Source organism: Eschrichtius robustus, chromosome 12, assembly GCF_028021215.1.
Source record: "Eschrichtius robustus isolate mEscRob2 chromosome 12, mEscRob2.pri, whole genome shotgun sequence".
Classification (NCBI taxonomy): Eukaryota; Metazoa; Chordata; class Mammalia; order Artiodactyla; family Eschrichtiidae; genus Eschrichtius; species Eschrichtius robustus.
In genome coordinates this window covers 75,969,227-75,993,434 of record NC_090835.1, presented here as the reverse complement: position 1 = coordinate 75,993,434, position 24,208 = coordinate 75,969,227, and the positions used below count along the sequence as shown (strand labels likewise).

The window sequence follows — 24,208 nt, the reverse complement described above, 5'->3', positions numbered from 1 at the left end:
TGGCAGGACCTTCCACCCTCTCTCCTTTCTAGAAGCAGGGGCTGCGTCCTATTTTCCTTCTAAAAGAGACTTGTTGGTGGGCGTGGGTTACGGGCAAGAAACCAAACCAGTTCAATGCAAATCACATGGCCAGTGCCAGGTGTTGGGAGAGGGGCCCTGCGCCTGCGGGAATACAGTGGGCTGGGGTCTCAAAGCCAGAGTCCGTGTGCCGCTGTGCCACTGCCAACAGGACTTCGGGCGCGTCCTGTGACTTGAGCCTCAGTTCCTTCTTCTACAAAATAGGGCTAACAGCAGCCACCCGAGTGCACTGTAGGGTTAAAGCACTGACTACTCGCAGCTGTCACCACTATTGCTTCTGAGCCGCCACAGATCTCTGCCTTCAGGACAGACAGGGAGGTGCCGGAGCCGCCCACCCCTTCTCCCCAGAGGCCAGCCTTCCTGTTTCTCCCCTACTCCCAGAGAACACGGTGCAACCAGCTGTTTTGGGGGGACTGGGGTGTCCTCCCCTGCGGGCTCCGGGCACAACAGCTAGGAAGCATGGAGTGGTCAGGTGTGGTCATCAGGGAACAAGGTTCAAGACCAACAGGCAGGGCCAGGCGGAGGTGGAGACGAGGGGCGGGAGCTGGTGGGGTCACTGGCATACACTTTACACAACCAACAGGAAGGCCTTGGTGGCGGGGAGAGGAGAGGTGGGAGGGAGGGAAAGAATGAGGGCAGCCAGGTGCCAGGGCACAAGTGAGGCCCCTCCCGGCCTGGGGCGGGTTCGGGGAGACCAAGAGCAGCTGAGGAGTGGCACCGGAGCACTGTGCCTGGCCCCACCGCATACCCAAGGCCCACCCCTCGCCCCAGCCCCCCCGGGGCCCTCCCTGCACTTGCTTTCCCCACAGTCAGCAGGTTCGGCCTCAGTGATGGGAGGATGGGAACAGCCTCCCATCCTCAGCCCCCAAGGCTGGCAGGTGAAGGGCAGGGAAGAGCCACAGGGGGCTCCAGGCCCCTCTGAGGGGCTGAAAAGGACTCAGAAATCCAAACGAAAAAGGCCGAAAGGTTTTTACTCTGTGAGCCCTGGGGAGGGCCAGGCAGAGTACAAGGTGTCCACAGGAGGGGTGGGTACAGAGAGGAGGAGCTGCGGCCTCAGTCTTGCTTCCCGGTGTCAGTGCCGGAGGAGCGAGGGGGTGCGGGGCTCTGGAGCCCCAGTCCCAGGGCCCAGCTCGACACCTGCCTGCCCGAGTTCACACCGGAGTCCTTGGGCAGTCCTGAGAGCGCAGAGCCCGCCTGAAGTCTGGGTCAGGAGAGGAACGCTGGGCAGAGGGAAAAGGCCGGCCTGGGCTGCCCGCAGCTGATCTGAGCTCTTCCAGGGCTGGAGTCTGTCTGCGGCAGGAAGAGGCACAGCCCAAGCAGGCACAGCTGAAGCCCGGTGCCGCTCTGTCTGCCAGAGCTGGGGCCCAGATCCTTCAGCTCCCAGGTCAGGGCTGTGGGTCAGCAGGAGCGCTGGGTTAGGCTCAGAGCTCCTCAGGGGGGCCGCGGGTGAGGGGGGAAGCCTTCTGGATGCCCTCGTCCTCCTCGGGGCTGGGGTCTCCCTCGAGGCCACCCAGCTCCTTCCTCTGTTTGCTGCCACTGCTGCCGCCACCCGAGGCCTTGGCCCTGCCGCTCTTCTTCTTGGATTTCTTCCCCCCCAGGGCGGCTGTGTCCCCCTTCTTGCCAGACCACCGCTCTGCCAGGCAGCCTGGGGCAAGGAGGAGAGACACGGTCAACAGACTGCTTTGCTGGGTGAGGAGCACTGGCTGCGGAGCCACGGGGGGTGGCGACTGGAACGGGTCCCAGCTCTGCCTCGCTGTGGCCCCAGGCCCGTCCTGGGGCATCTGAGGCATCTGAACGGTTACTCTGCACCTGGTGCGTCAGGCCTTGACCCCACCCTGTCCCATCCAGCGCCCTGAGGACAGATGCTACGATGCCCCCATTTCTTATTTCTTTTCCGTCCTCCCCCTACCCACCTCCCCTGAGGGGGAGGCAAACAACACAATCTAGGGCCGACGTGCCCTCAGACTCACTGGTATCCTTGCCCTTCAGCACGTGATTGGCGCAGAGGAACTGAGTCAGGTCCTCTTCCTGGTGGTTCCTGTACCAGTCCTCGATCACCTCCTCAAACTCCTCCACCAGCACGTCGCACTGTTAACCACAACGCCTCGCGTTGGCAAAGCCCAGCGCTGACTTCTCCCAGAGGAGCCCCGCCGAGCCCCGCCGCCCACCAGGCTGGTGGCTGATTCCCGAGGAGGCTGAAGCCAGAGGGGTGAAACGACTTGACCACAGTCCCCCCGGCTCCTCGTGGCCTTCCTCGGCCGAGGCCCCGCCCCCACCCAGCTCTGTGGGGCACAGCCGCCTCTGAGGGCCGAGGGGCCCGTACCTGCTTCTTGAGGTCAGCCACCTCTGCAGAGGTCTCGTTCCACAGCTCGTAGGGGATGTCCATCACCACCTTGACCCCTTTGTGCACCAGGTTGTGTAGCGTCTCAAAGGTCTCCGACATGCCCTGGAAGAGGCGACCGGACATGAGAGGCAGAGACCCTTCCTCTCCCTGCCCCCTCCTCTCCCGGTGGAGCTGGAGGCCCAAGGACCCAGCTGGAAGTCAAGACCCCCTATAGCTTCTCATACTTGTCCTCATCTTCCCCTCCCCTCTTTGAGGCCTGCATCCCACAACCCCTCCACACACACGCCCTGTCCTGCCTCCCCACACTCCTTTCCAAAAGGTCTGCTGGGGCTTCCCTGGTGGCGCAGTGGTTGGGAATCTGCCTGCCAATGCAGGGGACATGGGTTCGAGTCCTGGTCTGGGAAGATCCCACATGCCGCGGAGCAACTAAGCCCACGTGCCACAACTACTGAGCCTGCGCTCTAGAGCCTGTGCTCCGCAACAAGAGAAGCCACCGCAATGAGAAGCCGCAACGAAGAGTAGCCCCCGCTCACTGCAACTAAAGAAAGCCCGTGCGCATCAACGAAGACCCAACACAGACAAAAATAAATAAATTTATAAAAAAACCCAAAAAACAAAAAAGTCTGCTGTTGCCCTCAGGCCCTTTGGACAAATACTCCTTTTCCAGGAAGTAAGTTGGTCTTGGCTCTTTCCCCTCACTGTGGCCTCCCCCATATCCAGGCCCACTCCCTGCTTCGGGTTCTTCCTATGGCTTGTGTCTTTCCTTGAGGGGAAGAGGCACAGGCGAAGCGGGGAGGACTCTTGGTTGTGTAAAAAATATTCTTCTCCATGGAGACAACACACTGTCTCTTTCTCCTCTATCTTTCCAGAGATCACGCACGCGACTAGAAGCAAATATACACACAACTATATCCTCTCTTCCACCCCCACTTTTTTTTTTTTTTTTTTTAAATTTATTTATTTATCTATTTATGGCTGTGTTGGGTCTCGCTTCTGTGCGAGGGCCTTCTCCAGTTGCGGCAAGCTGGGGCCACTCCTCATCGCGGTGCGCGGGCCTCTCACTATCGCGGCCTCTCTTGTTGCGGAGCACAGGCTCCAGATGCGCAGGCTCAGTAATTGTGGCTCACGGGCCTAGTTGCTCCGCGGCATGTGGGATCTTCCCAGACCAGGGCTCAAACCCGTGTCTCCCGCATTGGCAGGCAGATTCTCAACCACTGCGCCACCAGGGAAGCCCCACCCCCACTTTTTACACAAGCAGCAGTATGTATCATACACACCATTCGGCACCTTGCCTTTTTTACTTAATAATATACTTTGGAGATGATTTTAGTTCAGTTCATAAAAAGCTATCTCATTCTTCGTTTTACACTTTGCAAAATGGTCTACTGAATGGCCACACTGATTTATTTAACCACTCCCCTACTGGTGAATGGTTAGGTTGGTTCTAATTTTTTTGCTATGGAAAATAATGTTAAACATTTTTACATTAAACATGGATTTATTACCAAGCACAACATTAACACAAATTACAAAGATAAAACCTAAGACTTCTGTGGTTTGATACTATTCCTCTAGGTTTCCCAGGGGTTTCTGATGGATCTCCTTTGCTATAAGGGTACTTAGGTGGAGAAATGTGGGAGACAACTCTCCTACCAAACATGGAAGATGCAGAGACAAAGAAACATGGGCCTTGTTGCAAGAAAGCTCATTCTCCAGGGAGAGAAGCATTCGTGTATGCCGCAAGTACAATAAATGTCACAAAGGCACCATGATGGAGGTCCAGGTAGGGGCCCTGTGGGCCCAGAGGAAGGACGTGGCAGTCACCGCCCCCCAAGAGTCTTCTGACATCTCCTCTAAACCCTCACAATTTGGCACAGCCTGAGTTCTCCCTGCGCAAGTGCTTAGGCCTCCGAGGGGGCTGCCACCCGGGAGCATTTCTGTCTGGGGCTGAGGCAGGACCCCAGTGGGCAGGCCCAGACCATCAGGGATGTGCCCACTGCCACTGAAAAGTCAGGCCGCTCAGGAGCGGAGGGGTGCCAACAGCAACGGATGAAGAACGGGGAGAGACCAAGGAGGGATGCTCCCAGGGCACGATCTTCCAGTGGCACCCAGACCAGCAGACACACTTAAACATGCAGCCCGGCCCCGGTGGGGATGAAGGGCCAGCACAAACCCAACCTTGGCAAATCGGTTGCTGCCGGTCCTCTCCTTGTGTAGGCTGTAGTCCAGGAGCCGCTTGCAAATGGTCTCAGTGACTTCGATTAACCGTAAGTCCCTGCCGAGACAGCAGCACGAGAGGGCCTGAGTTCCCCTCCTCACCCCCGTGGATTAGTGGTCCGTCCCTCCAGCCCTGCTACCCCAACACCTGCACATCTCACCAACGGAAAGGCAGAGCTGGAAGGAAGATAGGTCATCTGGGGGGCTCTGAAATGCTGGAACACAGACCAGAGAGACACAATTTTAACAGCTCTACGGGAAGGAAGTTTTGTTTTGTTTTGTTTTTTTAATAAAGCTAAATGATTCAGTAGATTTTTAAAAAATAAAAGCAAAATGTATTGAAGTTTGATGTTAAGATATCACTTCATTTTGCAAGGATGATCATAGTTGATGGAAGTGTTTTTTGGTTTGGTTTTAATATTTATACCTGGCAAAATTAAAAGTTGTTAATCTTGTTGTTTTTCTTAGGCCACGCTGCAAGGCTTGCGGGATCTTAGTTCCCTGACCAGGGACTGAACCTGGGCCATGGTAGTGAAAGCGCCCAGTCCTAACCACTGGACTGCCAGGGAATTCCCCAGTAACCCTATATTTTAAAAAATTAATCCATAAAATCCAAGAGCCTGGGAATCACTGATAAGGTCCAACAGTCTTGCTTTTACAGATGAGGCATGTGAAGCCCAGAGGCATTCAGGGATTTATGAAGGCCACACAATTAGTTGGGGATAGAACCAGTGGGCAAACTTAGGTCTCAGTTAGAGCTGCCTCCCTTTGGTGGGTCTGCCTAGCCAGAAGGGAGAAGGGAACTTCAAGCTGCTGATGCCTCGAGGAACAAAGCAGACCAGGCCAGTGCCCCACTCCCTACCACTTCACTTACGACTTGGTGTATTTGACTCCTGAGGTCTTCCGGTCCAGGATGCCATAGCCCATGTCAATCACCTCCTTGGTCTTGCCAGTTTCCTCAAAGGCTGACTTCAGCTCCACTGCGACGTATTTACACACTGGGGGAAGGAGACACAGCACAAACTACTGAGTGCATCTGAGCCTTTGACAGGAGCTGGCTCCCAGCAAAACAGACCCAAGTGGACGCCTCTCCCGGACTGGGTTGAGTCAGTGCTTGGGGCAGAGAAAGGAGTTAGCACCAGACCACCAAATGGAGCTCAGTAGGTGAAAGTGGGCTCCAAGATCCACTGCCTCCTGTCCACTCTTGGCCCTTATTCCTACTGGCTTCACTTCTCCCAGCTCCCTCCTGCTCCCCACCCCCACAATCATTTATTTTACTTTAAAAATTTTCAAACATATAGAAAAGGGTACAATATACGTTCCAGTCACGGTCAACAGTTGTTAGTAAAAACAAACAAAAAAACAGTCGTTAGTGATTTATCACACTCGCTCCCCAACATATAATATAAAGCAATGTGATAATAATAGATATCAACAATATACACATTGTTTTTGCTAAACCATTTTGAAAGTAAGTAGACTTACTTCACTCCTAAACAAGTCATCATGCATCTCTTGAGAACAAGGACCGTCTCCTACCTAACCATAAAAATCACCATACTCGGAAGATTAACAACAATTCCAATATCATCCAATACTCAGTCCATATTCAAATTTCCCCAGTTGTTCCCCAAATGTCTTTTTAAAATTTTTTATTTATTAAAAATTTTTTCAATTTTATTTATTTATTTTTGGCTGTGTTGGGTCTTCTTTGCTGCGCGTGGGCTTTCTCTAGCTGCGGTGAGCAGGGGCTACTCTTCGTTGCGGTGCGCGGGCTTCTCATTGCGGCGGCTTCTCTTGTTGCAGAGCACGGGCTCTAGGCTCACGGGCTTCAGTAGTTGTGGCATGCGGGCTCAGTAGTTGTGGCTCGCAGGCTGTAGAGCACAGGCTCAGTAGTTGCAGTGCACAGGTTTAGTTGCTCCTCGGCGTGCGGGACCTTCCTGGACCAGGGCTCAAACCCGTGTCCCCTGCATTGGCAGGCGGATTCTTAACCACTGCGCCACCAGGGAAGCCCCCCAAAATGTCTTTCATGGCTGTTTTATTTCTTGATTTCATATGTTGTTCCAACACCAGCTCTCTATTCCTACCAAGTTAATTTGCTCCATTCCCCCCACAGGCCTGTTTCTACTGTTTTTGTTCATTTATTTTCTCATTTCCTCTTACGCTTCCTCGAACAGTTATTAAGCAACTCCTGTGTGTCAGGCACTGCCTGGGGATACACAGACGGAAACAAGGTCCCTCCCTTCCAGATACTCAGTCTAATGGAGCAGAGAGAAGTGTAAACAAATAATTACCATTGCATAAGGAGTGCTACCACTGAAAGTGAGCAGTGCCTGGGGCTTCAGGAAAGTGCATGATGCCCCCCTTCAGGGGTTGTCTGTCCATTCTCTTAACCTCACCTTAAAAACCTCCTCCCCCAGGAAGCCCTTCTGGATGAATCCCACCTGCTCTTGATTTCATTCTGAGAGTCTGCAGGATCCATGCTCTCACTAAGGGCCTCCGTCATCTCATGTGTCTCTCTGATTCGACTACAAGGGCATTCAAAAGGAGGATCATGTACTGGATTTTTTTCTTTATTGCTCTAGTCTTGGACTTTGTATGTGTTGGATACTTGATAAATATTGCTCAGAGAGACTGTGCTGGTGCTCGAGCAGCTTCTGATGTCTCCGAGTGGAACATGGTCTGCAGGTTAAATGCCATCAGTGTTGTTATAACACCAACAGCAGAGTTGGGTAGAAAACCAACTTACTACTGAAACAAATAAATCCCCTGCAGGCTTGTTTGGTGAAATTTTATAACATATGCATTAATAGATGGCTTGGAGAACTTGGAACACATGAAAATTCCAAAATGTAAGCCAGTGACCTCAGAGTCTGCAATGAATTGAGGGTGTCTCTCCTCCCTGGCTCTCCATCCAGGACCATCTGGGCTCCCTCCCCTCTTCTGTCCTGAACTCTGTGCAAGTTCATCATTTTTCTGGCTCCTGTGCCCCCCTCTTCCACACCCTCAACATGCAGTATGCCAGGCCCCAGAGGTTGGAACCCATCAACTCATCTCTCTTGTACCCATCAACCACAACCTTGCTTCCCAACTCTTCCAAACCTTGCCTCTTCAAGACCCCCTCTGCGGGTCCCACCCAGAGCCAGACTTGGAGGAGACTCATGGCACAGACCCCAGATCCTCATGGACATCCACCCACTTTTTTCTGGGCAGGTTCTCCTTCCTCTGTGCCAAGGCCTCTTCCACTCAGGCTACTGAGCCAGGAGGCAGGATTTGTTGGCCAGATAGTCAGCATTTAATACCAAAGATGTCACAGTGATAAGTAAAGGTAAATATACATGATTAAGAGGAGCCTAAGGGTTGGAGTTTACCAAGCCATCCTATGACTGAAAATCCCTTTAAAATTATTTTTATTAATTACCTACAAAATCAGGTTGGACTAGAATGATCTAAAGATCTTTGCCAGCTCTGTGCTATTACGAGTCTAAGGAAAAGAAATGTGAGCTTCTTAGGCTATGAGAATAATAAGAGAAACAGTAAGGGCTCTTTGGTATTAGAATAAGATAGGAAATGAGAAGGGGAACTGAAACCCCCAAAAGATGTTGGCTATGACTAAAAGAAGAGTGAAAGGAAGGCATCATAACCCTCTGACTGTCTATTCAAGGCAGTGAGGGAGAAAGTAGAGGCTAGAATCCATATTGGGAGGCCGACCAGTGGGGTCAGCTCATCTCTGAAGCATCTCACCTTTAATCTCTCAAACAAAAAGATGATGCCTTCCAAACTACCCCCACTTCCCAGTGCTTGGGGAACCTCTGGCCGACTGTACGCTTTGTATTAGGATGCAACAGATTTATAGTCAACTTTCGTGGGGGGCTGGGGTTAGGGAGGGGAGAAGGAAGGAGTGGTGTAAAGGCCTGAGGAGGAAACTGAGAAATGGAGGGGAGGAAAAAAAAGGTAGGCCCTTCCCAGTCCTGAATCGCTGGTTTGTGTGCTGGTGCTCTTTTCTCTCCTTCCCACTCCCTCTCCTTCTCTCTCTCTCAAGTGCCACACCTCCACCTTCGGAGGCCTTTGGGATTCACTCTTTTCTCATATTCCTAAAATCTTCCTCCCTCACGAAGTTCCCCCAGGCTCTCTTCTCCTAAAGTGACCCCTTCGGCCTCAGACCCTCCTCCCCCCTCCACACACACCCACAGCGCCCCCTCCCCCCTTCACTCATACTTATTCCAAATACAACTACTGGGTGCCTACTAGGCACTGTGTGAATAGCTATCTGAGTCAAGGTCGCTGCCCTCAAGGAGCTCACAGCTAGTGGGGGAGACTGCCAATGACACAAAGTAGGTTGCGGTGAGGGCACAAGGGGAGCGTCTCAAGCTCTTCTTCCCCCAAGACCAGTCATATGGATCTTTTCAGTTCCTCAAACCTGTCCTTTGCTTGTAGACCTCTGCATCTGTGGCTTCACTTCTCTTCACCTGGCTAACTCCTAATCATTCAGGGCTTCCTGGACGAAGCCCTTACCCCCCATCTCTGGGCTAGATTTAGATGCTCCTCAACCAGCCCCCAAAGTTCTGTGCCCCCCTATCACGGCATCTACTACCCCGATTATAAGTGCTTGTTTTCACCGATTTCTGAGCTCCAAGTGCACCGAGACCTGAACTCTCGCCCGCCTCTGTGTCCCCAAAGTCCAGCACAGGGCCAGGCACATAGCAGGTTCAGGGAGTGGAGACCCGCTGGAGAGCCCAGGACCTTCGATCCCCCGACGCTTCTCCGCAAGCCCCGCCCCCTCACCTTCGCATTTGCTGGGCAGTCGAACCCAGTCGGTCTCCTCTGCTTGGGCCTGCCTCGGGCCCAGCTCCGGTGCCGCCAGGAGAAGCAGCAGCAGCAATAGCAAGGGGAGAAGCAGAAGACAGCGGGGCCTGGGCCCGGGCCGGGGCCGGGACGCGGGCTCAGGTAACAGCTCCATGGCCCAGCCGGACCCGACCCGAGCGGACCCGGCTGCGCTTCCTCCGGCTGCGCGAGCTAGGCAGCTTCCCGGAGCCGCTTCCGGGACTGCACACGTGCCTCGGCGTAACCAGGGCAACGGGGAGCCCCACACCCCCCCCCCCCCCCCGCCTGCTCCCGCTTCAGGCCGCCTCGTCCGGCCCCCAGAGCCGACGGAGGCCCGCGGACTAGGCAGCCAATGGGCTTTTCGGGGTTTGCTTCTAGCTAAAGGGAGGACGATCTTTTTTCGTCCTCGGCCAATGAGAGAGCGGATGGTGCCCTCAGTGACCTATGGCAACACCTTTTCCCATCCCATAACGGAGGCTCTGGGAGGGGCTGGAGGACCAGGGCTAGGGGAGAGGAAGCAGCGCCCTGGTCCTGAAAGGTATGGGAAGGACAGTCTTCACTGCCTTCTCCGTCTCCTTGCACGTCGCTTCTCCCCTGGGGTCATTATGAAGTTAGTACTTACTGAGCACCAGTGTTAAAATTTTATTATTATTATTGCTGCTGTTGTTATTGTTCTAATCGCCAGTCACTCTAGTAGGCGCTGTGGATGAGACCTGGACGATTCAAAGAGTCCCCAGCCTTCAAGCAGCTTTCTTAGGGCCCAGGAACCCTAGATTTGTCCCAGTGAGAACTAGAACAAATCATTTCCTCTGAGCCTCGATTTTTATCTGTATGATGACAAAGTGATCCTCCTAGCTGCTGTTCAAGACTTGCCTGTTCCTGCGACGCTCAAACGGGTTAATAGAATTAAACTTATTGAGCAGATTGTAAAAAGTTCATGCAATAATTTTCTTTTTAGTGTGTAATCTGGCTCCCTTTTCTGGCCTATTGTTTATTTCTTTGGATTCTGAGCTCCCACAAGGCAGGGACTTGGCTAATGAATGATTGATTTCCCTTCTACCTCCCCAGCAACAGGGCGCCTAGCACAAGGAGTTGCTCAGTGAAACCCCCTTGTGCTGTGTCATCAAGAGGAGGACTCTCTGGGTCTTTGGGGCTGCTTCAGGCTGCCCCTGAGCTCAGTGTCCTATGGACACGCACAGACCACGGCTGCTTCTCTGGGAGGTTGTCTGCAAATTCCATTTTTGTCCATAAATCCGTGTTTCCCAGTGCCTCATGTTTGCTTCCTAGAGGTTGGATATTTATGCTATTTTATAAAGACTTTAAAGGACTGATGCTCAGTCCATTGACTTGTCATTTCCTGATCTTAGTTTCTTTTTTTAAAATTTATTTATTTTATTTATTTATTTTTGGCTGCGTGTGGGCTTTCTCTAGTTGTGGCGAGCCGGGGCTACTCTTTGTTGTGGTGCACGGGCTTCTCATTGCGCTGGCTTCTCTTGTTGCGGAGAACAGGCTCTCGGCGCGCGGGCTTCAGTAGTTGTGGCTCGCGGGCTCTAGAGCACAGGCTCAGTAGTTGTGGCACACGGGCTTAGTTGCTTCCAGGCATGTGGGATCTTCCCGGACCAGGGCTCGAACCCGTGTCCCCTACATTGGCAGGAGGATTCTTAACCACTGTGCCACCAGGGAAGCCCCTGATCTTAGTTTCTTGCTCAAAACAGTTGTGTGGGTGACAAGGCACTTTGGATAGGCAGGAGCTGTGGTATGTAGAATTCCACAGTGTAGAGGGTCAGGACATTGTCCTGAGGTCCTCCATGCTCTCTAGGCTTCAAAAGACTTGAGGAGGCTCAAGAGTCTGGCCAGGAACCCTCTTGGGAAATAACATTAAGCCAGCCACAGTGGGGATTCAGAGTCTGGGGCAGGGCAGGATTGGGGGAAGGGGGGCAAGATGGGTAGGAGCACTGAAGCTAAGGGAAGCCTGCTTCCAGAATAAACAAAAGGGCCTCTGAGAGGACATTTACTGAGACACAGATTAGTTTAGCAGGAGCCCTGGGCTCAACATCTGGGCTGAGAGCTGGGAAGGGACAGTGGCTGGAGAAATTCTGAGATTATGGCTGGATACACCCCCACCCCCACCCAGCCTACCCCTCCCTCATTCTGTGTGTTAGGGAAGGAGCTGGCTCTGTGGGGATGGTAGACAGGTTGATTCCCCAGAAGTTGTGCCCTCTCCCTCCTTGAAGGATCCAAAAAAGAGCTGGGAGAATCTCCTTACAGGCTGGTGAGAGATGAACAGTGGAGGAGAGGTCAGGGTTTTCGTGGAAGAGTAGCTAAAAGGGCAAAGGGGCTCTGGCAAGCTAGGAGTCACTGACGCCATGTGTGTGGGGAGTGTTAGAGTACAGTTCCTCACCGCCACCTTGGGGGAAGGAAGACTGAAGTAGGGCCATTGATCCAGGGAACTGTCCTGCACTGCCCCAGGGGACATCTGGATTCACATGAATGCACCCAGAGATTCTTGGGGTGATTACTGGAGAGGAAACTCTGGAAAAGGCTGGGTTTCCTGCAAGAGCTGGACTAACGGAGGACACACAGGTTGCACTCCATTGTGGGAGCCTCATATTCTATCAGTGCAAGAACCCTCTTTAGGAAAGAAAACAAAACGAAACAAAAACCTCTTTAGTGACTGGCTCAGAGTTGAAGCTCAGTGAATATTTGTCACATGAATAATGACCCTTAATTGATTAATAATGTGTAAGTTTGGAATTACTATCTGTGCTCTTGGCATTGGTTATGATCCTGTTACTCTGGAATCCTGGCCCTATTCTTTTCGGTCAAGTCTGTGCAAGACTTCAGGCCCAGCGCCCCATCATCCTGGGTTCCTGGGCTCCTCACCCTGACCTCTCAGAGAGATTGGGCGAGGGTGAGGAGACAGAGAGGCGGCCTTGCCCCATGCCTGGTGATGAGGAAAGGAGACAGAGTTGGGACCACATCCACCCCAACCCCCAGCTCCACTCTGCAGTTTCCAGGCTCTCACCCTCAGGAAGCCTTCCCAGATTTCTGCCTCCTGTAAATCTGCCAAATTCCCTCCTCCCAGAGCAGACAGGTGTTAAAATATTTTTCATTTGCTTGTGTCATATAAGTTCTCCTTTAATTGTTCTCAGTTATCAGCACCTCAAATGTCCCAGTGTCTGGGTCGATCACCACCCTCAAGGGGCTTCCAGTCTGATGGGAGAGACAAAGCCTTTTCCCTCAGAAAGCCGTCAGTCCGAGGAGGGGAGACGGAGCCTAGCCCCCGGGGAAGCTCGGGTCAGCTGGAGGAGGCAGACCGCAGAGAAATGCTCCAAGGCTGGAGGCAGGAATACTGAGGGCGGGTCCCGAGCGCCACGCCCTGAGCACCAGCGGCCCCTCCTCCCAGACAGGGCTCCTGGGATCCCGACCCGGATGGCGGGTGTGAACCCAGCGGCCGTCCCGGGGCTGCAGCGCCGGCGGGGTGGACAGGCTGAGCCCTCGGCCTGTGGTCCACCCATCACTGCGGCGAATCCAGTCGGTGGGGGCTGCGGGCGATCCTCCCGGTGGCGGAGGCTGCGGGAGGAGAAGGTGGTCCTCCAGCGGGGTCGCGGGGAGCCCGGGGTCCCCAGGGCGAGGCGCCCGGGCCGGGTCCCCCCGCGCGGCGGGCGGGGCGCGGAAGCGGCTGCAGGTCAGAAGCACATCCAACAGCAGCAGCTTGAAGAGCAGCAGCCGCAGCGCCCCGAGCCGCAGCGCCTGGCCCCGGGTCCCTGCGGGAGAGAAGGAGCCGGTGAGCTGCCTAGAGGCTGGCGCTCAGCCCCAGGCACGCGAGAAGGTTCACCAGAGGAGAGGGAACCCAGGGGACGTCCTTCCTGGTGTCTAACCTCAGCTCTGACTGGTGATAATAACAAACACCTTCCTAGCCTTCATTTAATTTTATTCCCCAGCAACCAAGGGGATGCAAGCCAGGCAGGAATTAGCATTTGGTGCGGAGGAGAGACACCAGCTCAGGTTTCTCTGTTTGGTAGGGAAGTAGAACCTGGCTCATGACTGCATCCAGCGGCGGGTGGGACTTTCCTCCACTCAGTCTCCCGAGGCTCCCTAGACTCCCAAGAGTCTCCCAAGGCTCTGATGCTGAGACCATCCCTCTGGGCTGCCCAAGGAGAGCTTCAAGGACCCTTCTGCTAGCTCTCACCTGTGCTTCTCAGCTGGCGTCCAGGAATTATGCTGGGGTCAGAGGATCTATCCCCACCTGACCCAGGGGTAGACAGAGGCCCAGGCTAGCCAGTGCCCCAACCCAGCAAGGCAGCCTCTTGAGGGGACCCATCAGGCCCAGAGCCCAACAGGGCCTGAGGTCCTGGTTCCTGGTACTCACCCCTGAGAGGCTCCCAGAGGCAGGTCCTGGTTGAGGAAGCCTCTCCTGCCAGTCAAGGAGAAAGGAGCAAGTCATTGGGATGGGCTGTGCCCTCCACCCCAGTGCTATGCCCTGGCCCTGCTCAGGGCAGCTCTTCTTGGAGCACTGGATAAATGGACAAATGAACCAGTAGTGGGAACCCTGAGCCCATCTGCAGCAAATCCTCTGAGGGGCCCAGATCTCCCTCTCTCCTGGCTGTCCTCCTGCCCCTAGAGATGCCTCAGCACTTTTAGACAAGGAATCAATTTTCTTAGTAGCCTTCTATGGAAGGCAGTACATTTATTCAACAAACATTCCTATTTGGAGGATGAGAAAACAAACATAATTCAAAAAGAGGAAGTAAGTCATCTGGTCAATAATAATAATAGCTGGCTTTGGACATGTTACTTAACCTTTCTGTGCCTATAAAATGAGGAGAATAATATGACCTACTTCAGAAGTGTAAAGTGTTTACAACAGTGCCTGGCACAGAATAAACAATAAGTAAGTGATAGCAACTTAATATTTAATTATTGTTTGATTCTAATAGGTAGGGTGTCATATTTAGGGTGATAATAGATATAGATATTAACCCTGGGTATACATAGAAAGATATTAAGCTAGAAGGGAGGAGACATTATTACCTCTTGGAAGTCATGCATCAGAGCCTGGATTTGAATGAGATATCACTGTTTCAAATCCCAGAACTCAGGGCCCTGAGGCCACCCTCCTTTGACCCCAGACATCTCATCACCTAGATGGTTGGCACTTAGATGCCCTTCATGCCCCCATGGCCTGGATTCTGCCCTCCCTGCCACCATATCCTGGTTTCAGGGTGTGTGAAAGGGGCAGGGAGCAACCACAGGGGCCCAGGCTCTGTCCCCACCTGACAGCTGTAGAGGTTGTGTGCTCTGGCTGTGGTCCCCAGTCCCAGGCCCAGTGTGGCAGACCAAGGTCTCCCAGGCTGCCAGGTCCTCAGAGGGCAGGGAAAGCTGAGCCAAGCTAGTCCAGGTGCCATCAGCTGCTGGGGAAGGGCCATAGGTGAAGGCATCCAGTGAGCTGCCATTCCCAGCTGAGAACCATATGGGACTCTCAAGGCCAGGGGGTGCAACGTCGAGGACCAGGCAAACCACCAGAGTCTGCTGCTTCCCATCCACCAGCAGTGTGATTGGTGGGGCCAGAGAGGGGAAGGGTGTGCTGCCCACACCTGCAAGAGAGCACGCACTTGTAGGGGGCTAGATCTGTCCATACCCTCCCAGGTCAGCATCTCATATCCTTCCCTCTGGATTTCTCTCCTTCCATCTATCCTTCCACCAACCATCAATCTATCCTTCTACACACTCATCCATCCCTCTCTCCTTGCATTTACCTATCTAACCACCATCCTTCCCTCCATCCTTTCATTTTCCCATCTATTCATCCATCCTTTCTTTTTTTTTTAAATTAATTAATTATTTATTTTTGGCTGCGTTGGGTCTTCCTTGCTGTGCGCGGGCTTTCTCTAGTTGCGGCGAGCAGGGGCTACTCTTTGTTGCGGTGTGCGGGCTTCTCATTGCAGTGGCTTCTCTTTGTTGCGGAGCACAAGCTCTAGGCATGCGGGCTGCAGTAGTTGTGGCACGCGGGCTCAGTAGTTGTGGCACACGGACTTAGTTGCTCCGCGGCATGTGGGATCTTCCCGGACCAGGGCTCGAACCTGTGTCCCCTGCACTGGTAAGCGGATTCTTCACCACTGCGCCACCAGGGAAGTCCCTCATCCATCCTTTCTTCCATCATCCATCTTCCCTACATCTCTTCTTTCTACTTTCCATCTATATGTCTATCCATCCATCCATCCATCCATCCATCCATCCATTTATCCATCTTTCCTTCCTTCCATTCATCCATCCATTCTTCCATCCTTCTGTCACCTACCTATCATACGTGAATCTCTCTGTGCCAGGCACTGGGGATACAACATTAATTAAAATATTGTCCCTGCTCTCAATGATCTCAGTCCCATGAGAAAGACAGCAGATGCAAACAAATATTTATAGTACCTTGTTGTGCCAGCCTCAGGAGAGTGGTTACCTCTGAGGAGGAAGGGAAGGAAATAGAATCTGGAATGAGATCAAAAGGGGCCTCAAATGTATCTGTGTGTTTTTGTTTCTTTTAAAAAATATTTGATTCAAATATGGCAACATTTTAACTATTTGCTAATCTGAGTGGATTATGCGTGGGTGTTTGTTGTATTATTCTTCCTTCTTTTCTCTGGTCTGTAGTATTTTTTAACAGCTTTGTTTAGATATAATTCACATACCATACAATTCACCCATTTAAAGTGTATGTCTGGGGACTTCCCTGGTGGTCCAGTGGCTAAGAGTCTGCGCTCCCAATTCAGGGGGCCGGGGTTTGATCCCTGGTCAGGGATCTAGAGCCCACATGCCGCAACTAAGAGTTGACATGCGGCAACTAAAGATCCCGCATGCCACAACGGAGATCCAAGTGCCGCAACTAAGACCCGACACAGCCAAATAAATAAATAAAATAAAGTGTATATCTGTATTATTTTATAATTAAAAAAACAAAAATAAGTCATGTGGGTACTGCAAACATTTGTCCTATATTTTTCAGAATAGTCTTGATTTTCCAAAAACTTATTCTTTTTGGTAAAGATGACTCATTTAATATATAACAAAATCTTATTTTTGAATAGTTGGATATCGGGAATTCCCTGGCAGGCTAGTGGTTAGGACTCGGTGTTTTCACTGACATGGCCTGGGCTCACTTCCTGGTAGGGAAACTGAGATACCACAAGCCACTTGGTGCGGCCAAAAAAAAAAGAACAGTTGGATATCTTTTCATATAAATAAAATCTCAAAGGATAAAACCTACAAATTCATACCATGAGTTAGGTGCAGCCAGGGTAAAGAAATGCCCCAGGGTGCCGGGAAGGGAGGCCAGAGAATCTCATGGGGACTTAGAGGTGGGGGGGTGCTCACAAAAGATTTCTTTTTTTTGGCTGCATCACGTGGCATGTGGGATCTTAGTTCCCCGACCAGGGATCGAAACTGTGCCCCCTGCAGAGGAATCCTAACCACTGGACTGCCAGGGAATTCCCTCACAAAAGATTTCTTGAAGGTCAAATAACTGACCTAGAAGCAGGAGTATGGTAAGTAGCCCGCTCAGGATTTGAATTCAGACCTCTGTGACTCCAAATGCCACAGACCACCCCACTTGGAAGGATGACTAAGATTTGCTACATGACGCAGTGGATCAAGCCTGGGACATGGCCTCAGACAGAGTTGGTTTGACTCCTGACTTGTCCACTTAATTTAGAGTCTTAATTGTCCCATTGATAGAATGGGGTTAATAACACCAGCCCAGTAAAATTGCTGTGAAGAATAAAAATCTTGAATATAAAACACCTTGGCAGATAAGTATCATCAATACTAATATTGATAAGGCATCACAAACAAAGGGAGGAGAGAAGGCTGGCAGTGAGCTCCAGGACCCTCAACCTCCTGAGCCTTTTCAGCTGTACAGAGAGACACACACCCCTAGCTGAGTTCAGCATCTACCTCCTCCGTGAAGCCTCCCAGGATTGCTCCTCCTCACCCTAGCTGCTTCTTTCCCAGAGCTCAGGCCTCCCGACATGGGCTCTCCCCGATCCACATGGGTGTGGTTTATCTCCCTAGTGAGGGTGAGCTGGTGACATACTGGGGGCCAGCTTTAGAACAAGGAGATGCCCCAACTCAAAGTCAAGGACCTGTCCCCACCACACACATGCGAACATGCACAAGCTTCTAGATGAAGCTGGAATTCTCAGAATTTGACTCCTTTGTCTCCAGCCTTGATCTTTGGAGGACTGGGATCGGGGTTGGGGGTCAATACACTGGGAAGTCGCTGAGGCCTTGAGACTTCTGAGAGCCCATTTGTAGGGGAAGCTGGGAGTGAACGTGAGACACCCTGAGCCCTGAGGGTAGGAGACTGGACAGTAAGGAGGGTGGGACCTCACCATGTTGCCCGTGCCCCATCACCCCATATAACACAACACAGCCAGGGTACCCCCCCCCATCATACACACCTGTCCAGCTTGCTCTGAGAGGTGAGTACCCTTCCTCCCAACACTGTGGACTCCAGGGGAGCAGGACTTGGGGGCCCCAGAGCAAGGTAGCTGGGAGGTAGAATATAATGGGGAAGGGGATGATGGGCTTCTGGTGAGACCCTCCCCAGGGGACCCAGGTACCTCTGTCCTACCTCCCTGCATCCCTCCCACACCTAGGGATGCCCAGAGTGAGGGAGTAGGCTTGGGCAGACTAATGGGGCACAGAGAGGGATGCAGGCAGGGCGCTCACCTGTGGGCAGGGCTGGACACCCGAAGGCCAGGAGAAGCAGCAGCCAAGTCCCAGGCATGGCCCACCTGAGAAGAGGCAGGACCCAACTGCAGACCTGGGCTGTGGGCTGGGGGAGGAGGCAGCCACAGGACTGCCTCGCAGGCCACAGGCCCAGCTGCATCTCAGCTGCTCCACCGCGGAGCCGTTTCCCCAGGTGAGGGGCCCCTCCCACCCTCACCCTGGCCCCCAAACCCAGCCTTCTCTCACTCTCTCACGGGTCCAGGGAACTCAGAGTGCCACTACCACACCAGGAGTCAGATGCCACACCCCCTCCCATCTGAAGAGCACTTCACAGTGTGCAAAGCCTTTTCCCAGTCACTGCCCCTGCCATCTACAGGATCCAGAGCACTTGATGGTAGGTCAGGGGCTTAACATACAGCACTTCATTCCATCCAGCCAACAACTGTGAGTTCCATTTCACAGGTGAGGCAACTGAGGCTGAGAGAGATTGAGTGACCTTCCCAAGGCCACACAGCTGGCAGGTGGCAGAGCCAGGGCTTGAACTGTTTTCTGATGGCTGGCCTTACTATAGCCAAAAAGCCCAATAAACTTATTTCCATGTAGTTACAACCCTTTTAAATAGAATTTATTTTTTAGTGCCATTTCAGGTTTATAGCAAAAGTGACCAGAAATTTCAGAGATTTCCCACATACTCCCTGCCCCGTCATATCAAACCTCTTCTTAAAAATAAACTTTTTAGGGAATTCCCTGGTGGTCCAGTGGTTAGGACTTGGCGCTTTCACTGCCGTGGGTCTGGGTTTAGTCCCTGGTCGGGGAACTAAGTTCCCGCCCCCTCCCCGCAAAAAACTTTATAAATTTTATTTTCAGTGACTCCACTAAATTTTATCTGTAGCTGTTATTTTGACCCTGAAACTTTACATCTAAGTATATACCCTAAGGGAATAATAAGAGATTCAGTCATTATAAGACAAAGATTTATGCACAAAAATATTCTTTGAAGTATTATATTAAAAAACAAGAGATGGGCTTCCCTGGTGGCGCAGTGGTTGAGAGTCTGCCTGCCAATGCAGGGGACACGGGTTCGAACCCTGGTCTGGGAAGATCCCACATGCCGCGGAGCGGCTGGGCCCGTGAGCCACAACTACTGAGCCTGCGCGTTTGGAGCCTGTGCTCCGCAAGAAGAGAGGCCGCGATAGTGAGAGGTCCGCGCACCGCGATGAAGAGTGGCCCCCGCTTGCCGCAACTGGAGAACGCCCTCGCACAGAAACGAAGACCCAACACAGCCATAAATAAATAAATAAATAAATAAAAATTAAAAAAACAAAAAAAGAGAGCACAGGAACCCTGACCTCTTGTTTAAAAAAAAAAAAAAAAACAAGAGAAATTGGAAACAACCTAATTGTTCAATGCTAGGAGAGGGTTCAATGATGTTTGGTGTACTTATATTAGTGAATATTACGCAGCAGCTTTTTAAAATAATTAATTAATTAATTAATTAATTTTTGGCTGTGTTGGTCTATGTTGCGGTACTCTGGCTTTCTCTTGTTGCGGTGAGTGGGGCCTACTCTTTGTTGCAGTGCGAATGCTTCTCATTGCAGTGGCTTCTCTTGTTGCAGAGCACTGGCTCTAGGCGTGCAGGCTTCAGTAGTTGTGGCACACAGGCTTAGTTGCTCCAAGGCATGTGGGATCTTCCTGGATCAGGGCTCGAACCCGTGTCACCTGCATTGGCAGGCGGATTCTTAACCCCTGTGCCACCAGGGAAGTCCCCATGCAGCAGCTTTTAAAAAAAATATTTATTTGGCTGCGTGGGCTCTTAGTTGCGGCATGCGGGATCTAGCTCCTTGACCAGGGATCAAACCTGGGCCCCCTGTATTGGGAGTGCAGTCTTAACCACTGGATCACCAGGGAAGTCCCTATGCAGCAGCTTTTAAAAACGTGTTTTCAAAAGAATGTTTAATGACATGGGATGTAGAAGAGAGTTTGGTTCAGAGTGTGGGCTGTGAAGCCAGAATACCTGGCTTTCAATCCTGACTATATCATTCAGGAGTTGTGTGACTTTCACCAAATTACTTACTTCCCTAATCCTCCATTTCCTCATCTGTAAAACGGGAATGATAATACCTCAAAGGGGTTCTGTGATATTTAACAAGATCATCCATGAAGCGGCTCTAGCATTATTCTCTATACATAGTAAGAAGTCAATAAATGTTCTCCCTTTCTTTATATATGTGTATACATAATTACATACACAGAAAGTCTAAACAAACAGGATGCAAATTTAAATGCACAATATATACCCAATTTTGTATAAGAAATATATAACTATTCCTAGAAGGATGAAGACCAAACGTTAACAATGGTTATCTCTGCATGTTAGGCTTTTGGATAGTTTTTATTTTCATCTTTATAATTGTTCATTTATTAAATTTTCTATGATGAATCTGTATTATTTTTAAAATCAGGAAAATAAACATTATTAAAACATAAAACTACAGATGTACCATAGTTTATTTAGCCATTCCTTTACTTTCAGACATTTGGGTTTTCCAGTTTGGGGCAATAAATATCTTTGGTCATAAAGTATTTTCCAAATTCATACTTATTTCCTTAAAATTGGCTTAAAGGCCTCTGTGATTTTGGGAGGGGATTTGTTTAACTTAAAAAATTTTTAATTGTAGTAAAGCACATATAACAAAATTTACCATCTTAACCATTTCAAGTTCAGTGGCATTAAGTACATTCCGATTCTTGTGCAACCACCACCATCATCCATCTCCAGAAGTCTTGCAAAACTAAACACTCCATTCCTCCTCCCTTCAGCCCCAGGCAACCACAATTCTATTTTCTGTTTCTGTAATTTTGACTACATCATTAAAGTGGAATCATACAGTATTTGTCTTCTTGTGCTTGGCTTATTTCATTTAGCACTATATCCTCAAAGTTCATCATCCATGTTGTAACTTGTGAGAAACTCCTTCCTTTTTAAAGGCTGTATAGGGACCTCCCTGATGGCGCAGTGGTTAAGAATCCCCCTGCCAATGCACGGCACACGGGTTTGAGCCCTGGTCCAGGAAGATCTCACATGCTGCGGAGTAATTAAGCCCATGCACCACAACTACTGAGCCCTGTCACCTAGAGCCGGTGCTCCACAACAAGAGAAGCCACCACAATGAGAAGCCTGCGCACCACAGCGAAGACCCAACGCAGCCAAAAATAAAATAAAATAAAAATACATTAAAAAAAAAAGGCTGGGGCTTCCCTGGTGGTGCAGTGGTTAAGAATCTACCTGCCAATGCAGGGGACATGGGTTCGAGCCCTGGTCCGAGAAGATCGCACATGCCGCGGAGCAACTAAGGCCGTGCACCACAACTACTGAGCCTGCGCTCTAGAGCTCGTGCTCCACAACAAGAGAAACCATCGCAATGAGAAGCCCGCGCACCGCAACGAAGAGTAGCCCCAGCTCACGGCAACTAAAGTCCGCACGCATCAACGAAGACCCAACGCAGCCCAAAATAAATAAATTAAAAAAATTTTTAAAGTCTGAATAATATTCCACTGTATGTACATTCTACATTTTGCTTCTTATCCATTCATCTCTCAGTGGACATCCTTCAACGTTTGTTTCCCTGTTTTAACTGTTGTGAACATGGGCATACAAATCTCTCTTCAAGATCCTACTTTCAGGGAATTCCCTGGCAGTGCAGTGGTTAGGACTCCGTGCTTTCACTCACTGGACCCAGGTTCAATCCCTGGTCAGGGAACTAAGATCCCAGCAAGCCACATGGCATGGCCAAAAACAAACAAACAAAAAGATCCTACTTTCAGTTCTTTTGTGTATATACCCAAAAGTGACATTGCTGGATCATATGGTAATTTATTTTAATTTTAATTTTGATAGTGGCCATCATAATTGATAGTGTGAAGTGTTATCTCATGGTGGATTCAATTTGCATTTCCCTAATGATTAGTGATGTTGAGCATCAGAGGCCTCTGTGTTTTAAGTCTCCCTGATACACCTGTTGTACTAATTTATGTTAGTATAAAACCACCACAATGTATGAAAGGTCCACTTCATCCCCATCAGCATTTAACATTTCTTTAAAAAATAAAATAAAATAAAAAATTAAAAATCTTAATTTCTTCAGTTAAAATGGTATTCATTTCTCTGATAACATTATTTTCCCATCTTAATTGTTTCCTTCACTGTATTGTCTATTTGTTGTCTGCTTGTAGTCTTAGTGTCTTACTAGTTGTTTTTTTTTTTTAATTTATTTATTTACTTATTTTTGGCTGTGTTGGGTCTTCGTTGCTGTGCGCCGGCTTTCTCTAGTTGCAGCAAGGCAGGGAGGAGGGGGCTACTCTTCGTTGCGGTGCGCGGGCTTCTCATTGTGGTGGCTTCTCTTGTTGTGGAGCACGGCCTCTAGGTGCACGGGCTTCAGTAGTTGTGACACGTGGGCTCACTAGTTGTGGCTCGTGGGCTCTAGAGCACAGGCTCAGTAGTTGTGGCGCACGGGCTTAGTTGCTCTGCAGCATGTGGGATCTTCCTGGACCAGGGCTTGAACCCGTGTCCCCTGCATTGGCAGGCGGATTCTTAACCACTGTGCCACCAGGGAAGCCCCATTCTTTTTTTTTTTAATGTATTTTTTAAAATTTAATTTGATTTTTGGCTGCGTTGGGTATTCGCTGTGGTGCCAGGCTTCTCATTGCGGTGGCTTCTCTTGTTGTGGAGCACCGGCTCTAGGTGACAGGGCTCAGTAGTTGTGGTGCATGGGCTTAATTACTCCACAGCATGTGAGATCTTCCTGGACCAGGGCTCGAACCCATCCCCTGCTTTGGCAGGCGGATTCTTAACCACTGCGCCACCAGGGAAGCTCCTCACTGACTACTTCTAATTTCACTTTTTTTTTTAAGTCTACGGTTTTTTTGTTTTTGTTTTGTTTTGTATGAACCAACATATCCATCTTGCCTACTGGGATTGATCTCATTCCTTCAAGCCTAGAAAGTCCTCTCTCCTCCAAAGGATGGATACATTCCTACTTCTATTGTCTTTTTGTGCACTTGTAGTTTAATCTCCCGCTCCCAATTTGACTCCATCAGGAATTGAATTAATTTTGGTATATTATGGAAGATGTGCATCTAAATTTCTTTTTTTTTCCCCAAAGAGCTAATCAGTTATCCCAGGATTATTCATAAGTAATCCTTTCTGTCCCCACTATTTGCAAAACATTCTCTATTACGTGTTAATGTCTTTTACATTGGCGGGTTTACTTCCTGGCTCCCGGATTTCTTTATTTTGGTGCCAGCCTCACTCCATTTCCTTCTGGATGGTTATTTTAATAATCATGTCAATAGCACTCTCCGGTGTCCTAAGGGACTCCCTGCAGCCAGGGCTGCGCTCCCGCCCCTTTTCCCGCAGGGTAGCCTGGCGGCCTTCGGCGCCAAGTGTTCCCAGGCGCAGCGGGTGCCCAGGTGCGCGCAGTCTCGGTGGGTTCCCGCCGGGCGGGGGAGGGAGAGAGGCAGGTGTCCCTAACGACTCTCCCGCCTTCCATCCTGGGGAGGTGCTAGCTCGGGCTCAGTTACCACAATACAGATGGGGAAGAGCCCTCGGGCTTGCTTCGTTTTTTTGAGTTTCAAGATCTTCCCAGGACGAGAAAGCCGAAGACCCCCACCCCGCGCAGCCAGCCTCCTGCCTCGCTGGCTGCCCGCTTGGGCCCACTTGCGCTGAGACAGCTACCCTTCCCCTGGCCCACTCCCAGCTCCCTGGACACAGGTCGGCCTGGAAGCTTTCTTTGCCCTCTCTTGCATCGGTTCCCTCCTTCCAGGAGCCCCAGGAATCTCCCCCTGACCCCACAGTCTTGCTGGTCCTAAAGATGCCCTACCCCAGGGCAGTGAGGATGCCCCGACATGCTGGCTTTAGATCCGCGAGCTGAAACCCTGCTCTGAGCTCCTCACTTGGGACTGAACCTGCCATTTGCAGACCCACTACCTAGAACCAGGCCCTGTTCGCAGACATCTCATTTA

At 50.8% G+C, this 24,208-nt stretch overlaps 2 protein-coding genes across 3 annotated transcripts; both read right to left on the bottom strand.

The window, feature by feature from the left end:
• Positions 1-1,030: 1,030 nt before the first annotated feature.
• On the bottom strand, positions 1,031-9,695 carry CNPY3 (canopy FGF signaling regulator 3). Of its 2 annotated transcripts, none has more exons than XM_068558096.1 (6): positions 9,425-9,695; positions 5,514-5,637; positions 4,601-4,697; positions 2,402-2,524; positions 2,049-2,166; positions 1,031-1,469 (listed from the first exon to the last, which is right to left on the bottom strand). In XM_068558096.1, the coding sequence occupies exons 1-6, from the start codon at positions 9,597-9,599 to the stop codon at positions 1,285-1,287; spliced, it is 822 nt and encodes a 273-aa protein (XP_068414197.1). In that variant the 5' UTR covers positions 9,600-9,695; the 3' UTR covers positions 1,031-1,284. The 2 variants fall into 2 exon arrangements, with proteins under 2 accessions (XP_068414197.1, XP_068414196.1); XM_068558095.1 differs by having other exon boundaries at positions 1,254-1,723; positions 9,425-9,691.
• Positions 9,696-12,739: 3,044 nt separating this feature from the next.
• On the bottom strand, positions 12,740-18,245 carry PTCRA (pre T cell antigen receptor alpha). Its single transcript, XM_068558767.1, has 5 exons — positions 18,188-18,245; positions 15,890-15,922; positions 14,740-15,060; positions 13,836-13,880; positions 12,740-13,230 (listed from the first exon to the last, which is right to left on the bottom strand). Exons 1-5 carry the CDS (start codon positions 18,243-18,245, stop codon positions 12,740-12,742), a joined length of 948 nt encoding a protein of 315 aa, XP_068414868.1.
• Positions 18,246-24,208: the final 5,963 nt, after the last annotated feature.

Excerpts from the sequence above, each read along its gene's own strand:
- CNPY3 (XM_068558095.1), bottom strand. The coding sequence starts at position 9,599 with ATGGAGCTGTTACCTGAGCCCGCGTCCCGGCCCCGGCCCGGGCCCAGG. Across the intron at positions 5,638-9,424 it reads ACTGCCCAGCAAATGCGAAG|TGTGTAAATACGTCGCAGTG; the intron begins GTGAGGGGGCGG and ends TCCTTCCCCCAG. Across the intron at positions 2,525-4,600 it reads GCAGCAACCGATTTGCCAAG|GGCATGTCGGAGACCTTTGA; the intron begins GTTGGGTTTGTG and ends CGCCTCTTCCAG.
- PTCRA (XM_068558767.1), bottom strand. The coding sequence starts at position 18,245 with ATGCCTGGGACTTGGCTGCTGCTTCTCCTGGCCTTCGGGTGTCCAGCC. Across the intron at positions 15,061-15,889 it reads CCTGAGGCTGGCACAACAAG|GTGTGGGCAGCACACCCTTC; the intron begins GTACTATAAATA and ends GCTCTCTTGCAG. Across the intron at positions 13,881-14,739 it reads ACAACCTCTACAGCTGTCAG|GAGAGGCTTCCTCAACCAGG; the intron begins GTGGGGACAGAG and ends CTTGACTGGCAG.